General features: G+C 42.2%; 1 protein-coding gene and 1 non-coding gene across 2 annotated transcripts in view; one reads left to right on the forward strand and one right to left on the reverse strand.

Annotated features, from left to right (window-relative positions):
* The window catches only part of LOC145396144 (sodium-dependent multivitamin transporter-like), a 93,251-nt gene that overhangs the window by 39,693 nt on the left and 33,525 nt on the right, over positions 1–20,033 (forward strand). The window contains exon 3 of the mRNA XM_080269587.1: positions 3,841–4,083. Coding sequence (XP_080125713.1) covers positions 3,841–4,083 — 243 coding nt within the window. The remainder of the gene's footprint in view (positions 1–3,840; positions 4,084–20,033) is intronic.
* Positions 6,374–6,492, reverse strand: LOC145396256 (5S ribosomal RNA). Its single transcript, XR_013896749.1, has one exon. It is a non-coding gene; the product is annotated as a 5S ribosomal RNA (ribosomal RNA).

Below are 20,033 nucleotides of genomic sequence, written 5' to 3' on the forward strand. Positions count from 1 at the left end.
TAGTGGCACTGTAACATGATAAAAGATTTGTGAGACAAGACATTATTTTACCCTGGATCATTCTTTTTTTTTTTATTGAGAGGTGGATTGAGTCATATATTTTAGTTAATGTGAAGACTTTGATGCTAGTAAACAAACCAAAACTAACATTAGTGTCAGCCCATGGCAACTTTAACATTTTCAGTTTAACAAAAGCAATTTCCATTTTATAATCTTTGTGGTTATTAAATTCACTTTGATGGAAACGTAGAAGTTCATGACTTTCATGATTTGAATATAATTTGTTAAGCTAGGTCTGTGTAATGTTAACAATACTTTTGGGTAAATAAACTTGATAATAACAAGGTTCCTGACGCTTTTATTTGGACTGGGACTAACTATTCAAACAGCAGAGTTTACACAGTTATGCCCTTTCACCTTCAGAGCCCTCTCTTAAGCTTAATAAAATCGTCTAGCAGCAGCTAGGATGTCATTTTTTTTTTTTTGGCCTCAGCCTCAACCAAACGTGAACCCGGTGGACTGCAGGCTAAAGTTGTCCTTCTTATGCAGTCTACCACTCTCCTTCGGAGGGACCAGGAAGGCAACTGAAGGATGTACACTCAAAAACAAAAGTCACGTCCAGGTTTTGTCCAAAGATTAAGTGTATCACGTGAAACATTATGAGAATTCAACCACAGCTACATAATCGTGATTGGCTACCCTTACTATTTTCAAGCTTTAAATCTACTGCTGGTTGAGATGACTGTGTAAACTAGCTCAGGAAATTCCAAGCCTTTACATCCATTTGCAAGAACTTCTGCGTCTGAGAGACGAAGTGTGTACAATATTTGCTCAGGCAATGACTGCCAGGCTGTTACATCTTACACCTTACTAAAAAACGTCAGGCAGACCTAGTATATACCTTGGAATGGAGTGGGCAAACAACATGCGTCCAATTACTGGGAAGATGAGAGAGGACATGATTAGGGTTGCCATATCTGAACTGTCAAAATATCGGACGCCTCCGCTGAAACCCATGCTACCCTCGCCCCCCCAGCACAAACTTTGGGCCTTTGACGTTATGAAACCTTGATATACATACATACATGTATCTATATCTATATCTATCTATCTATCTATCTATCTATCTATATCTATATATATAACAAATAATAAAGAGCCTTAGATACAAGATAAGATCATAAGAATAGTAAATGCTACAGTGTAAAAACGAAAACTAAGCCAATAATTGTGTGCAGTTACCATGCATTTTATGGCTGTAACAACACTATGGAAGGAATAAAAAAAAGGAAAAAAAAACTCGTGGCTGAACAACAGGAAAAGGCAGGACATTTTAGTTAGCTGCAAGCACTAAACCAGCCAAGTTGGCAACACTTAACAGCTGACGAAAACAGCGAAAACCTCTCTCTCTCTCTCTCTCTCTCTCTCTCTCTCTCTCTCTCTCTCTCTCTCTCTCTCTCTCTCTCTCGTCATTAGAGTGTAATGATGTATTAAATTTTTCAAGAAAAAGTGATGGAAGCTGAAATTCCGGACTTTTGGAGAACTTTTAAAATTCCTCCCGGTTGAAGATTTTGACACCTAAGTGCCGGACATGTCCGGGAAAATCCGGACGTATGGCAACCCTAGACATGATACACCGTTATTTAGGAGGAAAGAATCCCGAACAGATAGGGCAAACATTCGGTGTAAGCAAAACTGCAGAAACGTGGATTAGGCACTTTCGGTAGGAAGGTACAACGGACAGCAGGTCATCGTTAAGGTTGTACTTGTGTTGACACACCGATACAGGACCAGGAAATAATCACATTTTTGGAAGGTGGCACCTGGAAGTAGTGCTTATTCCGTATGAGACGAATTGAGCCTAGAACTAGACCAAAGTGACTCGAGGACACCCCACCCCACCCTCACCAGCTGAATTGGGGTCAAAGTCACTTAGAGTGAAATGAAATCAGGGCAAATGAAGTTGTATGACTTGATAACAGCACTATTACCAAAGGAAATGGCAGTTTCTGAGGTTTAAAACTTTAAAATTTGATAGACCTTGAGTTTGCCCTTTCAAGGTCAGTCATGGTCACAGTTTATGGTGCTAAAAAATCTCCATTGATGACTTCCTGTTAGTGATTAATAGTAACCATGCGCCTATCTCTCACCGTTTGGCTGATGTAAGCAGTCAGAATATATGTGATCTTGATGCTGACCTTTCAGGGTCATCCAAGGTCAAATGTAATGGTGCCAATAGGATCCCCATATATGACTTCCTATTAGTCATTAAGAGTGACCGTGTGTCTATGTCTCACCATTTGTCTCCTTTGGCACTTTGAAAAATTTGCTCCCCATCTATATCACTGAGCCCCAGATTTGGGGCTCCCCACTCCCAACCTTACCCCTGGTGGAGTTTCACCAAAATCGAATCATTTCCTCAGTTCCATATCCCCAATACCCGTGCAGTTTGAAAATGATTCATTCACTGGTTCACGAGTTAATTGATGCACAGACTCACAAAAAATAAATTAATAAATAAAAAAATGGAAAAAAAACAACAACCAGGAGCCCAATGCTAATTGCCTGCCAAAATATGCTGTTGGCTAAGGTACAATCTACTTACAAACCAAATGTAAAGAAATTATACAAAATTCTATTTTTAAGTCACCACATTTAACAAAAGGCCAATTCATATTAAAGAAACTAGTTGACCTTTGGCAGCCATTTTGGTGGCCTTGACCTTGACCCTGAGTGCCCATTTTCAACTCGTCCAAGATTTTGGCCATTTCTTGATACCGTGAAGGTTTCATGTTGATAGCTCAAGCTGTTCATGAGATATAATGGTGCTAAAGGCAAGCGATAAAAACTAGTTGACCTTTGGCAGCCATTTTGGTGACCTTACCCTGACTTCGAGTGTCCGTTTTCGAACTCGTCTAAAATTTTGGCCATATCTTCATACCCTGAAGGTTTCATGTTGATAGCTGGGGCCGTTCATGAGATATAATCGTGCTAAAGGTGGGCAATAAAAACTAGTTGACCTTTGGTAGCCATATCTTGATACCCTGAAGGTTTCATGTTGATAGTTCAATCCATTCATGAGATATAATGGTAATAGATACACACACACACACACACACACACACACACACACACACACACACACACACACACACAGAAACACAAACGCGGGCAAAAACATTATCGCTCTGCCTTGGTTATGGCGGGCGATAATAAACTCCGACGATCACAAACACCCATTCCGCTATGAATTGCGGGCAGGGTGAATGAAGCACACCAAGAGTTGTTCGTGGACTTCGGTCTTCTGGGTTATTGGTTGGAAATCCAGCCTGTGGGATTGATTCCGCTACTAATAACAAAACATTCGATTATCAGTATGCACAAACTCTATCCTCATATGTAACAACGTTGTTTGATGACAGGTTTGATGACAGGACCAACTTAAGCTAAGCAGAAGTTAAATCAATCAAGATGTAGAACCAACATTCGGAAATGTCTTTAGCTAATTTAATTGCAGTGTTCCTGATATGGTTTTAAAAGAGAACAGATGAGAAACTGTTGTTATACAGTATATATCAAGCAAGATTTGCAGTCGGAAAAACACAATTGTATATTCTTATTTCCCTTAGTTATAAACAAATATGCTCGCATCCACAGGCTCGTCACCTGTAGCAAATGACAAGTCATGTCAGTGCTACCAACCGCTCGTATGAAGCAAAACAGAACGCACGAAAACTTGAATCTTTCAGCGGATGTTTTCACCAAATTTTAAGACGCGACTTTTGATTCTGACTGTACGTATAACCAGGTGAATTCGTTGCTGGATCATATTTGTGGGAGGTTGTGAAGGCTTTCCTCTTTATCAGCGGCAGCAGGAATAGACTGCATAATATGATCACTGTGACAAGGTTATCGGTAGTACAGGGAGGCGTGCGGGGTGTGGTGTATACCGATGTTCTGCAAACCATCGTAATGCTGGGTGGAGTGCTGGCGCTGGTGGTGCTGTGTTGTGTGCAGCTGGGCGGACTGGGCCATGTGTGGGCAGTTGCAGGCCACGGTCAGCGTCTACAGTTCTTCAAGTTAGTAATGTTGTGGATGACTTAATAGCAGTTTTTGACGTGTGTGTGTGTGTGTTAGAATTTTTCAGTGGTATTCCTGCGCCAGATCCTTCTATGTTACGCTACCTTCTGTAAATAATTAATCTTCGAGCCTCCAGAAGCTCTTGTTTTTCATATTCATACCCATACGTTACTATACCCTATCTCATACAGTCCGGGCTTACTTCACCAGTTAATCCAGCTGGTATAGTCAATCCGCCTTAACTTAGGAGGACATTTTCGTTCTTTTGCAGCTTACATTTCGTAACTCAATGGCCGAATAGTATAACACTGTAGGTTTACATCCTCATTTTCGCGACCAGGACCATAACCATATATTAACCTCTTGCTACACCCAAGCATTCAAGATGGAGAGATGGCAATTGAAGGCCAAGTTTGTGTGAACAAAACAAAGCACCATTCCAAGGTTTATGTCATTTTATAGAACAACCCTAAGATGGAGAGACAGGAATTTTCCAAATCACTCTGGCATCTAGCGTTAATCATTTCAAATCATAGCAATCACGTTGGACAGACAAAGCAGTATTTGGCGAAGATGAAAGTCTTGTTACAGCTAACTTATTATGATGGAGAAGACAGCAGGTTTAGCGAAGAGTAATCCTTTGTAACAACTTGTTAATCAAAATAAAGAGATGTTGGTTTTAGGCCATGTAAATATTGATTGAGTGTAACTTCCTTATCTCCCATAATCCCACCTTTACCTTCGCCTCACCATCAGATCTAAGGTTTCACCAGCGTTGTGAGTGCTAGTTTTAATCGTACTCTAGTTTATTCTCATGCTCATACACAACCAATGTAACTTCATGCCGTCCTTTTTCACATACGCCAATTTATTCATGTTCAAAATACACTAGTGTCTTTCTTACTGACGTTAAGATGAGCACAAACATACCCGCATGCACACTCCTTTCACTCTTTCTTGACTTTTCTTACCAATAGTTTACCAGTATCTCAAATCCGTACGTGAATGTGGGCACAATCATATCTCCCCTTTAACATCCTCTTCTTATCACCAATACCTCTCGTTCTTAATCAGTGATACCAGATTAAGGATGACTATGGTACAGTGCACCTGCAGTATAGGTTTTCTTCGTCCTAGAAGCTAAATCAAGTGCCAAATAAATAACTTCCCATGAGTTGCAAGAAAGTGTTGGAAACAATTTTATGTCAAATAAGATTTGTAAAATTTTAACAATGTCTGATTCATTTGTTGGACTTGGAGGTAAATGATTCCTGCCTGTGTAGCTGGTAAACAAGCTTGTAGCAACATTTCAAACACACTGGTAGCACTATCTCCTAGGGTCAAGGGTACATAATTGTCTGCTTAACTTTGTTATTACGAAAACCTTCCTCCCTCTCTTGTACAGCATGAACACCAGCCCATACATCCGCCACACCTTCTGGTCCACTGTGGTTATGGGCTTCACCAACTCATTCACCCTATTTGCATTTCTCCAGTCCGTGCATCAACGTCTCATCTCAGTACACTCGCTTGCTGTCTCACAGAGGTACATTCATTTAGATAAGATGGGAAAGAGTAAATACAACAGAAAAAAAAAAAATTCAAACACTAGGCTATATTTTTCTGCATCTATCCTGTTTCCTTAAAACGATTTATTTAGCTTAGGGAGCAAAATCGGGCAGTGCTTGGGTCAGTGAAGACTATCTATCCCCCCCAGTAATTGATTCTCTGAAGTTGAAACGAGCAGAAGGGATAGAAATAATAAAGTAAAATTAAATACATATTGAGATTCATGAGGTTTTTACTATTATTATTTTTTCGTTTTCCTCACACGGATTTTATCCACTTGTAATGAAGAATAAGCCATGTCTGCTCTTGTAAAATAGTCTCCCCTAGTCAAACGACATGTTCTCTTGTTATATTCTCGCAGCTTCCAGACGGTTTTGTTCATCGAGGAGAGATATTTTGTAAGGAAGCGGTCAGTGAGCGCTATATCTAAAACTCTTAGTTCCATTTGTGTTTCCTAAACTGAATATAAAAAAAGTCGCCTGGAAATGGCAAGAATGAAATAGAGGAAATGTCATCCAGCTAGAATGATTAATCTCTTCCGTCTGTATGTACACTGGCAACCAAATGAGTAAGTTTGAGAGAAATAATAATAATAATAATAATAATTTCATTTTTCATTCACTGCCAGACACCATGTATCCCAAATGGGGTGGCCATGGGCCTAGAGTTAATTGTTTTACAGGGAGGGGCACTAATCCTCCACCAACCCCACTTGACGTAGGGATGCCAACAGCATCTGGTGTTCCCAGGCGGTCACCCATCCAAGTACTAACCAGACCCAACGTTGCTTAACTTCGCTGATCGAACGGGAAGCGGTGTACTCAACGTGGTATGGCCGCTGGTGCAGTGGTAACATTCCCGCTTGCCAACTGGTGGACAGGAGTTCGCGCCTCGCTCAGGTTGCGAAAAGTTTCACTGACGAAGTGGGTGGTTACTGTCCCCCTTGAGCAAGGGGACGGGTGTGTGCTAGTGTGAAGGTCACAGCCTTGCCCTTAGATCGGACTATATGAGCTTAATGGTAAATGCTGATAAAACAAAAGTGATGATATCTAGGATTGGTGGCGGTACTGTCAAAGATGAGGGAGAGTGGCCATGTGCAGTTTGTCACAAGGGCGTGGGAAGTAATTCCATCTTGTGTGGTGTTTGTTATGAATGGGTGCATAAGAGATGTAGTGGTATCAGAGGTAGACTGCGAGATAATGCTGAATTTATGTGTATGGCGTGTCAGGGAGAGCAGGTGGAGATTGTCAGACGTGAAAGAATTGAACTTGCTGGTGAATCTCTTGAGTGTGTGGAAGAGTTTTGTTATTTGGGAGACATGTTGTGTGCTCGAGGTGGGGCTGGAGCTACCTCTGTGGCTAGGGTGAGAAGTGGTTGGAAGAAGTTCAGGGAGCTCTTGCCTCTCCTGACATTGAGAGGACTCTCCCTACTTGCTAAGGGGTCTTTGTATGCAGCATGTGTTAGGAGTGTAATGCTGTATGGTAGTGAGACCTGGGCAGTGAAGGAGGAGGATATTCACCAGCTCAGATGTACAGAAATGACAATGATTAGGTGGATGTGTAGTATTTAACTATTGTGTAGCCACAATAATGAAGCTTCGCCATAACTATTTATGATATATAATGTATGAAATTTTGGCATCATAAACAAATCTGTGACCTTAAAAAGTAGTTCAAGGTCATTCATGTTTGGAACATATAATTAGATTAGCCTAAGGTAGCTTCTTGTGTAATATCAAGTAAATCTGAAGACAAAGGTTTGAAAGAACGCATGGGTACATTTACATTTGTCTCAGTAACTGGCTAACTGTATGCTTAACTGTAACCATGTTCCTTTAAGATAATAAGAGAGACCACAGATATACTTCTGTAAAGTTACAGCTTTATGGCTTTTGCAGTTCTCTCTAAAACGTGTTACAAAGAAACACAGAGGAGGTTTGAATTCAGTACTTTCCACCAGGCTGAATGGCATAATATTCAGCCAAAATTCTTAGCAAACTTTTTTATCATACAATTTTCAACCAACTATCAGTATTTCAATTAGTTTCTGAGATATTTCAATTTGAAATATGCAGCTCTTGCACCAAAAATGAGTATATGACCTTCAAAAATATGACAAGGTCATTTATATTTCGAACAAGTACTTGGGTTGCCGTAGGGTACCTTCATGTAAAATATCATCAAGATCTAAGGAAAAAAGTAGTGCAAAGAAAAATAATAAGAATAATATGAAAACGATAAACTTAACTATTATATTGCGAAGCTTAATAATAATAATAAGTGGGTTGGCGAAGAGTTAGTGCACCTCCCCAGAAAACAACTAACTAAAAATACGAAAAACATGCCTCGGACCAGGACGGACCAAAAGATGACGACTATGGACCAGACAAAGAACATGATAAGGATGATGACATGGAATGCAAGGGGGGCAAATGATGCGGTGAAAGAGAGAGAGATTGTCCAGGGACTTGAGGGTGCGAAAGTGGATGCATGTGGATTAACTGAAACTAAATGGTGAGGTGAGAGTGTGATAGACAGAGACTATGGATGGGGTATATGTGAGGGAGTAGGTGAGAATGAGAAGCCAAAGAATAAGTGTGTATTGTTGTGAGTAACAGATGGAAGGAGAATATAAGAGAGTATGGATCAGTTGGCTCAAGGACTGTCTGGGTAAGATTGAAAGTTGGAATACAATTATGGGCATTATGTGTGTGTATGCTCCAAAACAAGATCGTGCAAGCAAAGTGAGAGAAGAGTTTTGGACAAATGTGGAAGTGTGCATGGAAAGTTTGAAAGGAATGAGAGGTGTTTTTGATTGGTGATATGAATGGGAAAGTAGGCAATGTGAAGGTGGATGGAGTAGTTGGTGAGTGGGATGTGCCTGCTGAGACAGATGAGAATGGCAGTGCTTCAGTGGACATTTCTGCCGGGAGGGGGTTGGTGATAGCCAATACCCTCTTCAGGCACAAAATGATCCACAGGTATACATGGCGAGTGACGAGAAGGGTGGGTGGTGAACTGAATGAAAGGTAGGCAATGATCGATTATGTGTGTGTGGATGAAAGGATGCAAAGATGTGTAGTGGATGGAAGAGTATATAAAGGTTGGGGGAGTGGACTTTCTGACCACCACTTGGTGGTGGTCAAAATTAAGGTCCAAGTAAAATGGAAAAATAAAAGAAGGGAAGGACGGGAGGAAAGAGTAGGCGCAAGGAGAGTGGAAAGGTTACAGGAGGATGAGAAAAAGGCAGATTATAAGAGAGAAATGGAGGAGCGATTGAGTAAATATGGATTGGAGCAGATGGAGGACGTGGAAGGTGTGTGCAGGATATTTACAAAATAAATCTGTGCAGCATGTGAAATGGTGTGTGGGGTGAAGAGAAGACGAAAGGGGGTGCAAGGAACAGCATGGTGGAATGAAGAGGTGAGACAGGCTGTGGCACAAAAGAGGAAAGCATATAGTGAGTGGATGAGAAATAGGGGTGTGGAAATTGAGAGACGGAAGAGAGATTTATAAGTAGAGAGGAAGAGAGGTGACAAGATTAATGAGAGAAAGAGGAGGGTGGATGAGGAATTTGGAAAGAATTTGAGTGTAAAGTGGAAGGACTGTAAGAAAATGATCTTGAAAGACGTAAAGAGAGTTAGACAGAGTGTCAGTGATGTTAATCAGGGAGTGAAAGAGAAAAGTGGTAGATTTTTAGTGAAGAAGGGAGAAAAAGTAAGATGGAGAGAACGCTTTAAGGAATTGTTGAGCATAGAGAATGAAAGCAATGCGAGTAAAAACGGCTGGGGAATGGCCGGGAGAAGAAGGGATGTGAGAAGAGTGGAAGAAATCAGTAGGATGGAATTGCAGAAGCAATGAAGAAAGTCAAAATGGGGAAAGCCCCAGGAATTGATGGAGTTTGTGGTGAAATGCTGAAGCATGGGGGAGTGACAGTAGTAGAATGAATGTGGAAGATGTGTAGGTTGGCCTGGGAGGAAGGTAGAGTCCTGGAGGATTGGAAGTCAGATATAATTATTCCCCGGTACAAAGGAAAATGGAAAAAAAGAAGTGTACGTTATCATAGGGGCATTTGTCTTCTTAGTGTAATAGGAAATGTAGCCTATATGGTGGGATATGTATTGACAAAGTTAGGAAAATAACAAAGGATTTCGTTCGAGATGAACAGGGAGGTTTTGGAAGGGAAGAGGTTGTGTTGACCAGATATTCATTCTTAGATCCTTATTGGAAAAATTTCTAGAGAAAGGAAAGAACTTGCATGCGGCCTTCATGGATTTGGAGAAAGCATATGACAGGGTGGATAGACAAGGATTGTCGAAAATATTAAGAATATATGGAGTAGATGGGAAGTTGTTGAATGCAGTGAAGAGTATGTATGAGGGGGCCAAGGCTGCAATGCGTGTGGATAGTGAACTGAGTGAATTTTTCTATTTAAAGGTTGGGTTGAAACAGGGATGTGTCATGTCTCCATGGTTGTTCAATGCGTATATGGATTGGGTTATAAAAGAGATACAAGGTAGGGCAGTGGATGTTGGAGTGGTACTAGTGAGAGAGGGTAGTGTTTGGAAACTCCCTGTACTGTTGTTTGCAGATGATACTGTGTTGTTAAGTGATGGTGAAGGGGAGCTGCAAGGCTTGGTGGATAAGTTTGGGAGAGTGTGTAAGAAACGGAATCTAAAGGTGAATGAAGGGATGAGTAAAGTTATGGTCTTCGAGAGAAGTGAAGTCAGTGAATGTACAGTAAGGTTGGTTGATGAGGAAATGGAAAATGCGAGTATGTTTAAGTACTTGGGTAGTGTGATGAGTAAGGACGGAAGTTTGGAGGGTGAAGTGCTTGAAAGGGTACAACAAGGAAAAAAGGTTGATGGCTCCTTGAAAGCAGTGATAAGAAAGAGAGAAGTGAGCATGGAAGTGAAAAAGTTACATGACAGTATTGTGATACTAACTCTAACGTATGGAAGTGATGCTTGGACGTTGTTGGAGGGACAGAAGTCAAGAGTGAGAGCAGTGGAAATGAGTTATCTGAGAGGAGCATGTGGAGTCACATGGAGAGACAGACTGACAAATGAGGATATGAAGGAGCATTGTGGTGTGGATGTGGATGTGATAGAAAGCGTTAGGAGAATCATGTTGAGGTGGTTTGGCCATGTGGAGAGGATGGAGAGAGAGAGATTGACGAGGAGAGTGTATGTGAGGTTGAGGGGGAGAGAGGGAGGGGGAGGTCAAGGATGAGATGGAGGGATGGAGTGGAGAGGTATATGAGAGAGGGGTGTGTGAGCTGGGAGCAGGGCAGTGAAATGGCGGGGGACAGGTTGACGTGGAGGCGATTTGTTTGTGGCCACCTTGTAGGGGATTAAGGCGTCTGACGATAGATAATAAAAATAATAATAATAATAATAATAATAATAATAAAAACATTAATAATCATTTGGGGAAAACGGTAGAATGACATGTGATAATAATGGTATTGTTGAGAAGCTGGATTGCTAGCTAGATTGTTCCGAAGAATTCCCAATGTTTACCATAGTACACGTTCTAGTCAGAGTTGCCAGTTTGCTTGTTGTTTATATTCATAGTTATTTCGTAAGTCGTACATTTATTTTATTTTATTTTTTTTTGTCTTTAATGTTTTATTTCTGTGTTTGTTATATTACGTAATACAATTTATGTTTGTGTGCTAAATAATTTAGAGAGTTATGCAGTATAAGGAAACTCTGGCATGTTTTGGATGTCTCCAAGTTGGTAACTCTTGTATTCCCTTCGGAAATACATGAGAACTGTGGAGAAGTATAAAACACTCTAGAATATAGGAAGCTTACATAAGGATGGGGAAGAGACTAGATCAAGATCAGTCAGTTTCAGTTCAATATGAGTGTAGATCAGTGTCAGTGCAGTGCAGTTTGTGTACTTTCGGTACTTGTGACAATAGTGAAGTGAAGTTGGAAGGCATTAAGTGTAATTATTTGGAAAATAAAGACAGTGAAGTTATGAAGCCAGTGCTTATTTTCGCCTCAGCTGGTTTTGTATGCTATACACTGTAAGGCTGACCATAGGAAGAACAATTCACTGGGCAATGTCCTTCCTATACTGAACTAATACTGCTGGAGCCTGTGGCAGTGTGGGACTGGGATGTAATACTGGTGTCAGGAATGTGGATTTTTTGAAAGTGCTGCAGTGAGTCTAATCTTTGACATGGAGCAAGGGGGTGTGCAAACAAGATCCCGAGCTGGGCAGGAGGACGAGGTGTCATTGGTTACAATCATGAAGCTATTGCAAGCACAAAGTGTCCAATTACAAGCACTGAATGAAGGATTACAGGTACAGAATGAAGGACAGAAAGAACTCAGATAACAATTACAGGCATAGAACGAAGTACAGAAAGAACTCAAAGAACAATTACAAGCACAAAGTGTACAAGTACAGGCACAGAATGAAGAAATCAAAGAACAGTTACAGGCACAAAGTGAACAACAGAAAGAATGATATGAACAGCTCCAATGGGCATTACAGGAGCAACAGAAGGAATTACAACTGAGGATGTAAGGACAGCTAGATGCTTTCATGGAGGAAATGAAGGAAGAACGTGAACAACTGAAGGAAGAAGTATATGCTGAGCTACGGCAGCAGAAGTATGAGGTAAGCAATAACATGACAGAGTGTAAACAGCATGTAGACAACCATTTGAAGTCAATTAATGAAGAAATAGTGGACAACCAGCTGAAGATGAGTGAGGGAATAGTTATGGAGTGCAGACAGCATACAGATAACCAGTCGAACCATGTAGTCGACCATGTAAAGATAATTAATGAGAGAATTGAGGCTGTAGATAAATAGTGCACTGATGTGCCTCAGGTTAGTGTACACGAAGCATATATAAAAAAAAAAAAAAAATAGACAGTGTATGATGGATCTTGATGAATCCCAAGCATCTAAAGGTATCATTACAGAGCTAAAAAATCGGAATGTAGGAGATTTAAGTCTTGGACTTAATTATGATGCCCCAATTTTTAAGCCCCAAACCAATGAAGTACATGGCTATAATGGGGGTACAATTATAAAGAAACCTCAGGAATCTGATGTAAAGTATCTTGGGAAGCTTACCATGCACAGTTTGAGTTACATGCTGATCAGAGTGGTTGGGATGATAGACAGAGGGCAGTGCAACATGCTCCTAGCCTTAAGGGTGCCTCAATGGAAATTCTGGACCAGATGTCAGTGATGGAGATGAACACTTACCAGTCCTTAGTAGAAAATCTGGAGTGCAGGTATGGAACCATGTACTAGACTGAGCTTTACAGAGCAAGATTCCGAATCCATGTTTGGTCTGGAGAAGAATCCGTGCAGCAGATTTTTCATGACCTGGAGAGTATGGCATACAAGGCGTACCCTGGAGCAGCACCTAACCTGTTGGCTATTCTTCTAAGGGACCAGTTCATTGATGCTCTTGATAGTGCAGAGGTGAAAGTGCAAGTGAAGCAGGCACAACCAAGAAGCATGCAAGAAGCAATAGCCAGGGCTCTAGAATCTGAGTCCTACATCAGGTCCAGTACATCCACTTTTCAGGCCAGTCATAATGCAGGATTTAAGGCAAGAAAGGGGCAGGTTTGTGAAGCAGAAAAACTTTAAGGAAGTTGCTGGTATTGTGAAAAGCCAGGGCACAACAAAGAGGACTGCTACAAGTGGAAGAGGGAACAGGAGAAGACCGGAGGAGGTAGCTGGTTCTGCGGGAAGCTGGGACACGAGAAGGAGGATTGTTACAAATGGAAGAAGGAGCAAGAACAGAGCAACGCAAGGAAATCTTCAGTAGTAAGAAAAGTGTGTTGGACATGTAGTGAGGTGGGACAATTCAATTCTGAGTGTCCGAAGAAGAAAAAGGAGGATAACAAGAAGGCTGCCAAAGACCAGAAAGAAGCAGAAAACTTGTGGAGGCTGGTGTTAAGGGGCAACCACCAGCTGGCTTTTCCTAAGTAGCCCCAGCATCGAGAAAATGCAAGAAAACTGCAATCAACAGTGCGAATAGATGGACAAATACTGTAGACGGAAGAAGTGTTCCCTGGTGACTAATTTGGCCTCAAAGCAGACTTTTTTGAGATCTGATGTGTTTGTTACATCACTGGTATCTGCCTGAGCCATCAGAACAATTGTGTGGCATAACTGGGCACCGTGCAGAATTGAGGGGACCCTTGGATGTCTGGACTGAAGTGGCAGGGCAAGAGGCCACGCTTCCAGTCTATGTAGCTGAGATGGAGGATCCTTGACTTCTTGGTCTGGACTATCTGATGTCCATGGGATGTGAGCTGGACTTCTGCTCCATGAAGCTGAAGGTTCGAAGGAAAGTTGGTTCCTCCCACAGCAAAGAGACATACCAGTTCTGGTGGTGAGGTGAGGATGCTCCACACTGCAGTTATAGCCCCAAAATCAGAACTGTTGCTCCAGTGCAAGGTGAGTGGCACTTTTGACAGTCATGTAAGGGTAGCGGCACCTGATGTACGGTGCAAGGAGAAGGCCGGAGTGATGGTGGGGAGAACTTTGGTGGAAAGATGTGCAGGTGAAGTGATGGTTGTGGTGGCCAATTTCTTCCATGAGCCACAGAAGACCAATGAGGGAGAAATTGTAGGACTGTGCCAGGCAGTGGACCTTGAGTGGCATCAGAGGAAGGCCTGTAATAAGAGCGTAGTCAAGGAAGACAGGTGCCTGCCAGGCAACTTACAAGACCTATTTTCAAGTAGTTGCCATATCCTGGATTGCTCACAAGTGCTGAAGTTGAGGCAGCTGCTGACAATGTTTGCTTATGTCTTTTCCACTTGAGACCTAGACCTGGGGAGCATAGTATTGACTGATCTGGTGGAGCTTAGTATAGACAATGGGGATCACCACCCAATTAAACAGCCAGTGCGGAGGATGGCTGGTGCCATCCTCCGCACTGGTTGCCGAGAAGGACAAGAGGAAAACAGCCCAATGGCAAGCAATGGAGATGGTGATGGAGAACCTCCAAAGTCAAGGAGTGATAGAAAAGTCCAGTAGTCCTTGGGCATCGGCAGTGGTTCTGGTAAGGAAAAAGGATGGCTCAGTAAGGTGCTGTGTAAATTATCGAGCCCTGGATGAAGTGACAGTGAAGGATGCATACCCCTTGCCAAGAATTGATGACACCCTGGATGTTCTGTCAGGTGCCAAGTGGTTCTGCACCCTAGACATGAAAGCAAAATACCACCGAGTCAAGGTTGCAGAGAAGGACAAGAGGAAAACCGCCTTTTTGTACGGGTGGGGTTTATGGCAGTTTAAAGTGATGCCATTTGGCCTATGCAATGTCTCAGCTACTTTTGTGTGTTTCACGGATCACGCACTGGAAGGTGTGCACTGGCAGACAGCTCTCATCTATCTGGATGATGTAATTGTGTTTGGACGGACTTTTGATCAGGAACTTGAGAGGCTGTCAGAAGTGATCAACAGGATCCGAGCAATGCATCTCAAGCTGAACCCCAAGAAATGCTACTTGTTCCAGAAGGAAGTGAAGTACCTTGGACACATTGTAGGCAAGAGCGGCGTCTCTACTGACCCAGAGAAGGTGGCAGCTGTGGAAAGCTGGCCAGTTCCAACTTGTGTGAAAGAGCTAAGGAGTTTCCTGGGCTTGCGCACGTACTATCGGCGTTTTGTCAAGGACTTTGCATCGAGAGCTGCACCTCTGCACAAGCTGCTTGGGAAGAGGCAGAACTTTGTGTGGATAGCTCCGACTCAGAAAGCCTTTGATGAACTCAAGCATGCGTTAGCAAGCTCTCCAATATTTCCGTACCCTGATCAGAGTCAGCCATTTATCTTAAACTGTGATGCTAGTGACCATGGTATTGGTGGAGTCCAGAAGAAGGATGACAAGGGGTATGTGGTGGCGTATTACAGCAAGAAGTTCAGCCCACCAGAGCTGAATTACTGTGTGACCCGTAAGGAGCGCTTGTCAATGAGGAAGAGCCTCGATTTCTTCCATCCCTACTTGTATGGGTCCTACTTTATCATCAGGACAGGCCAAGCGGCACTCAAATGACTGAAGACGTTAACTAATCCAGAAGGACAACTGGCACGCTGGCTCGGTAAGCTAGACCAGCATAATAACGAGGTGCAGCACTGTCCTGGGTGGGTACATCATGCTGACAGCCTAAGGCATTGACCTTGTGATCCAGAATGCTGGCAGCATAGTAAAAAAGATCATAGAAAGAAATGCAGCCGTACTGCAGTGACAGGGCCAATGTCAGATGAAGACTTGAAGAAGATGCAGATGGAGGATGCAGATTTACAACCAGTGCTAGAGTGGCTGCAGCAGAGTACAGTGCAACCATCATGGGAAGAGGTTTCCAGGTTAGGCCTTGTGACCAAGAGCTACTGGAGTCAGTGTCACCTTTGTTTGAACAACGGAATACTGGAGCATCAATGGGAGACAACCGATGGCCTCAGCAAGTATTGGCAACTATTTGTTCCAAAGAAGATGGATTCCGAGATCTTGGATAAATCTCATAACCAGATCACTAGTGGGGATCTGGGAGTGAAGAAAACTCTAAGCCGGCTGTGACAGAGGTTCTGCTGGATTGGTATGGGTCAGGATTTTGAAGAGCGGTGTCAGGCCTGTGATGTGTGTTGTGCCAAGAAGGGACCCAAGAAACTTGTTTGCGCCCCTCTTCAGCTGTACCAAGTGGGTGCACCGATGGAAAGAGTCACGGTGGACATTGCTGGACCTTTGCCATTCACTGAAAGAGGACACCGGTATATATGTGTTGCCATGGACTACTTCACAAAGTGGCCAGAAGCTTATGCTATCCCAGATCAAGAGGCTGTGACTGTTGCTCAGGTGTTGACCAGTTCTTCTGTCGTTTTGGGATGTCACAAGAGCCACATTCAGACCAGGGTAGAAACTTTGTGTCTGCTTTGTTTCGTGAGTGCTGAAGTTACTTGGGATCAAGAAGACCAGGAAAACCCCACTCAGGCCACAGTCGGATGGAATGGTGGAGAAATTCAACTGGACCCTGGGACAAGAACTGGCCAAGTACTGTGTAGAGGGACAAAGGAAATGGGACCAGAAATTACCTGCGTTGCTGATGGCATATCGGTCTGCATCCCATGAATCTACGGGCTACACCCCTTCAAACCTAATGTTGGGCCATGAGTTACGCTTACCTGTTGAATTGTTATGGGAAGACCACCTGGTTAGGAGCTGCCTACAGACATCTCCAGCTATGTGAATCATCTTCAAGAATGGCTGGCTGAGGTACATCATCAAGTGCGAGGAGCCCTAAGTTTTCAGGAGAGGTGATGAAGTGCAAGTATGATACCAAGGTGAGTGGAATGGGCTTCAAGGATGGTGGCAAAGTTTGGTTGTATAATCCTCAGCGGAAAAAGGGACAGTCGCTGAAGCTGTAGAGCTCATGGGACGGGCCTTACACTGTGCTGGACCGCCTGTCAGACATAGCATATCAGATTCGGGGAGGCATGAAGTCTTGCCCAAAGGTGGTACACATGAATCATCTATGGCAGTACCATGGGCCAGGACAGTACAGCTGGGACGTCTCAGTGGAATCGTGCTCACCTGCAGCCGAAAATATTGAGGAGGACCAAGGAGCTGAAGTGCAATAGGATGGTGACATTTTCCCAAGAGATGAAGCACATCAAGAAGAGGACCAAGACATTCCAAGAGAAGTGGACTGTGTGGAAGAGCAGGGAAGTCATTGGGAGTGGGATAGAAGAAGACCTGAGAAGCTGAAGGATTACTTTGTGTATAATTAAATGTTTAGTTTGGATTAAGGACTATGTTTGTATACATTGTGTAGTTTTGTCGGGACGACAAAAGGATTAGGGAAGGGATAGTGTTGAGAAGCTGGATTGCTAGCTAGATTGTTTTGGAGAATTCCTGATGTTTGCTGTAGTTCCAGTACGACTCATAGTTGCCAGTTAGCCTGCTGTTTGTGAGAGTTATTTTGGAAGATGTACATTAATTTTTGTGCATTTTTTTGTATAACGTTTTATTTTTATGATTGTTAAATTATGTATATGAGAGAGGGGGGTGTGAGTTGGGAGCAGGGCAGTGAAATGGCGGGGGACAGGGCGACTTGGAGGCGATTTGTTTGTGGCCACCCCAAACGGGATTGAGGCGTCTGGCAATAGATAGATAGATAGATAGATAGTTTGTAATCTAAATAATTTAGTGAGTTATGCATGTTTTGGATGCCTCGAAGTTGGTAACTCTTGTAACCGTTGCCTTCTTCAGGAATACACGAGAACCTTGAAGTATAGAACACTCTAGAATATAGGAGGCTTATATAAGGATGAGGAAGAAACTAGTGTAAGTTAAGTCAGTTTCAGTTCAGTTTGAGTGTAGTTCAGTGTCAGTGCAGTGCAGACTGTATACTTTCGGTACTTGTAAAAATAGTAAAGTTGGAAAGTATTAAGTGTAATTATTTGGAAAATAAAGACAGTGAAGTTAAAAAGCCAGTGTTTATTTTCGCCTCAGCTGGTCTTATGTGCTGTACACCGTAAGGCTGACCACAGGAAGAACAGCTCACTGGGCAACGTCCTTTCTATACTGAACTACTGCTGTTGGAGCCTGTGACACTGTGGGACTGGGACGTAACAGTATTGATGATGGTGGTGGTGATGATGAGGATGATCAGGATAAGGAGGAGGAGAGGGAGGAGATGCAGGATACTGACAATGATTATACCGATGAGGATTACGATAACGATTATTTCCATGATATGAAAAAGATGATGCTGACTATGATAATCGTGATTCGGATGTTGATAATACTGATGATGATTCAGGTGTTGCTGTTATTGTTGTTGAAGCTGCTGCCACTGCTTCTCTTGATGATAACAATGATGACGATGATTATGATAATTCAGCTATTGTTGTTATGATGATAATGATGATGATGCACGCTGAATTTCATGTAAATGATGATCGTGATGACATTGTGCATCACTATGATTCTAATGGCAACTCTCTACATATTCTAGAGTAGGATGGTCGTTCCTCGGTGGGGTGATTTGTGTGTGGACTCTGTTCTTCTTCTCGGGCCTGGTAGCCTACGCCACATACAGCCAGTGCGACCCTCTCAGTGCTGGCAAGATAATCATACCAGACCAGGTTCCGTATCACGTACATTCTGTTATTATTATACTATTCTTTGCCTTTTCAAAAGACAGCTGATATATTGGCAAGCTTCCACTGAGTAAGTACTTTTCATTTGCTCAATAATTGACTAAAATATTATTTCTAGGAAGGCTAACTGCCCATAGCATTATCGAATCACTCGAGGAGATACGCAGTTTGGGCCTGTTTGTTTATTTTGGCTGATTTACTAAAGATAATTTAATTCTATTCGTCCTGTCACTTCGTTGACTTATAGCTCAACATCTTCTGAGCCTGAAAAAACCGATTGTGTGACTGGTAGGTTTATGTAAGTTTCTTTTGTGAAAACACTTAAATGGGTCGTACAGTATACAGTATATAGTATATAGTTATTATAAACGAGGCTTCATTTTGATTTAATTAGAAGGACTATGCCATCATTTACATTTTTTTTTAACTCCTTGCATAATGGAAATAACTCATGCGGTGTGACTTTGCTTCGGGCGATTTTTTGCCTCATCATCGCGTTTAGTTTTCCTAATAATTTAATATTCGTGCATTGCCACTGTAGTTTCAAATATTCGGTAACATCATCATGATTTCCTGTCAGTCTGTATTTCCCTCGCCAAGAAGGTTATGTTTTCACCCCTGTCCGTTTGTTTGTTGGTTGATTGGTTTGTGAGCAAGATTTCACAAAAACAACTAGACGGATTTCCACGAAACTTGGTAAAAGAATGGGCCTTGGCCAAGAATGATGTAGACTCCATTAAATTTTGGTGTCAATCCGGATAAAGGTGCGGATCCAGGATTTTATTTATTTTTTTTTATCACTAACATTGCGAGATAGGGCGTTTTTCGATATTTTCGTATTTTTTTCAGTGAATATTGCATGTATCTTGATGAATAAAATCAGGGATATTTAGGATGTTGGTATCTACGAATATGTACAGTTTGACGCGGATCCATATAAAAATCAGGATCTAGCGGATTTAAATATGCTTTTATAGGGGAGTAGTCTTTCTCCAGCTGCATGTTGGGCCTTGGCGAAGGTATGCGCTCTATTGAGTACCATTCTAGTTGTTATATTCTTTTCTTTTGCGAACAACAATTTTAAGAGCATGCTTTGATATCCAGACTGCTTATCATTGCAAATATTTCTTCTGATTATTATCCGTATAATTTTTCATGCATTGAGCTTCAGTTTATTAGTGCAAATCCTCCACATATCTGCGGTATTATCTGCCTGAAATAAGGTAATCTGGTTAGTTTTGCGTC

This window comes from Coenobita brevimanus, chromosome 35 (assembly GCF_032717465.1).
Source record: "Coenobita brevimanus isolate Jiangsu-jjx chromosome 35, ASM3271746v2, whole genome shotgun sequence".
Taxonomy (NCBI): Eukaryota; Metazoa; Arthropoda; class Malacostraca; order Decapoda; family Coenobitidae; genus Coenobita; species Coenobita brevimanus.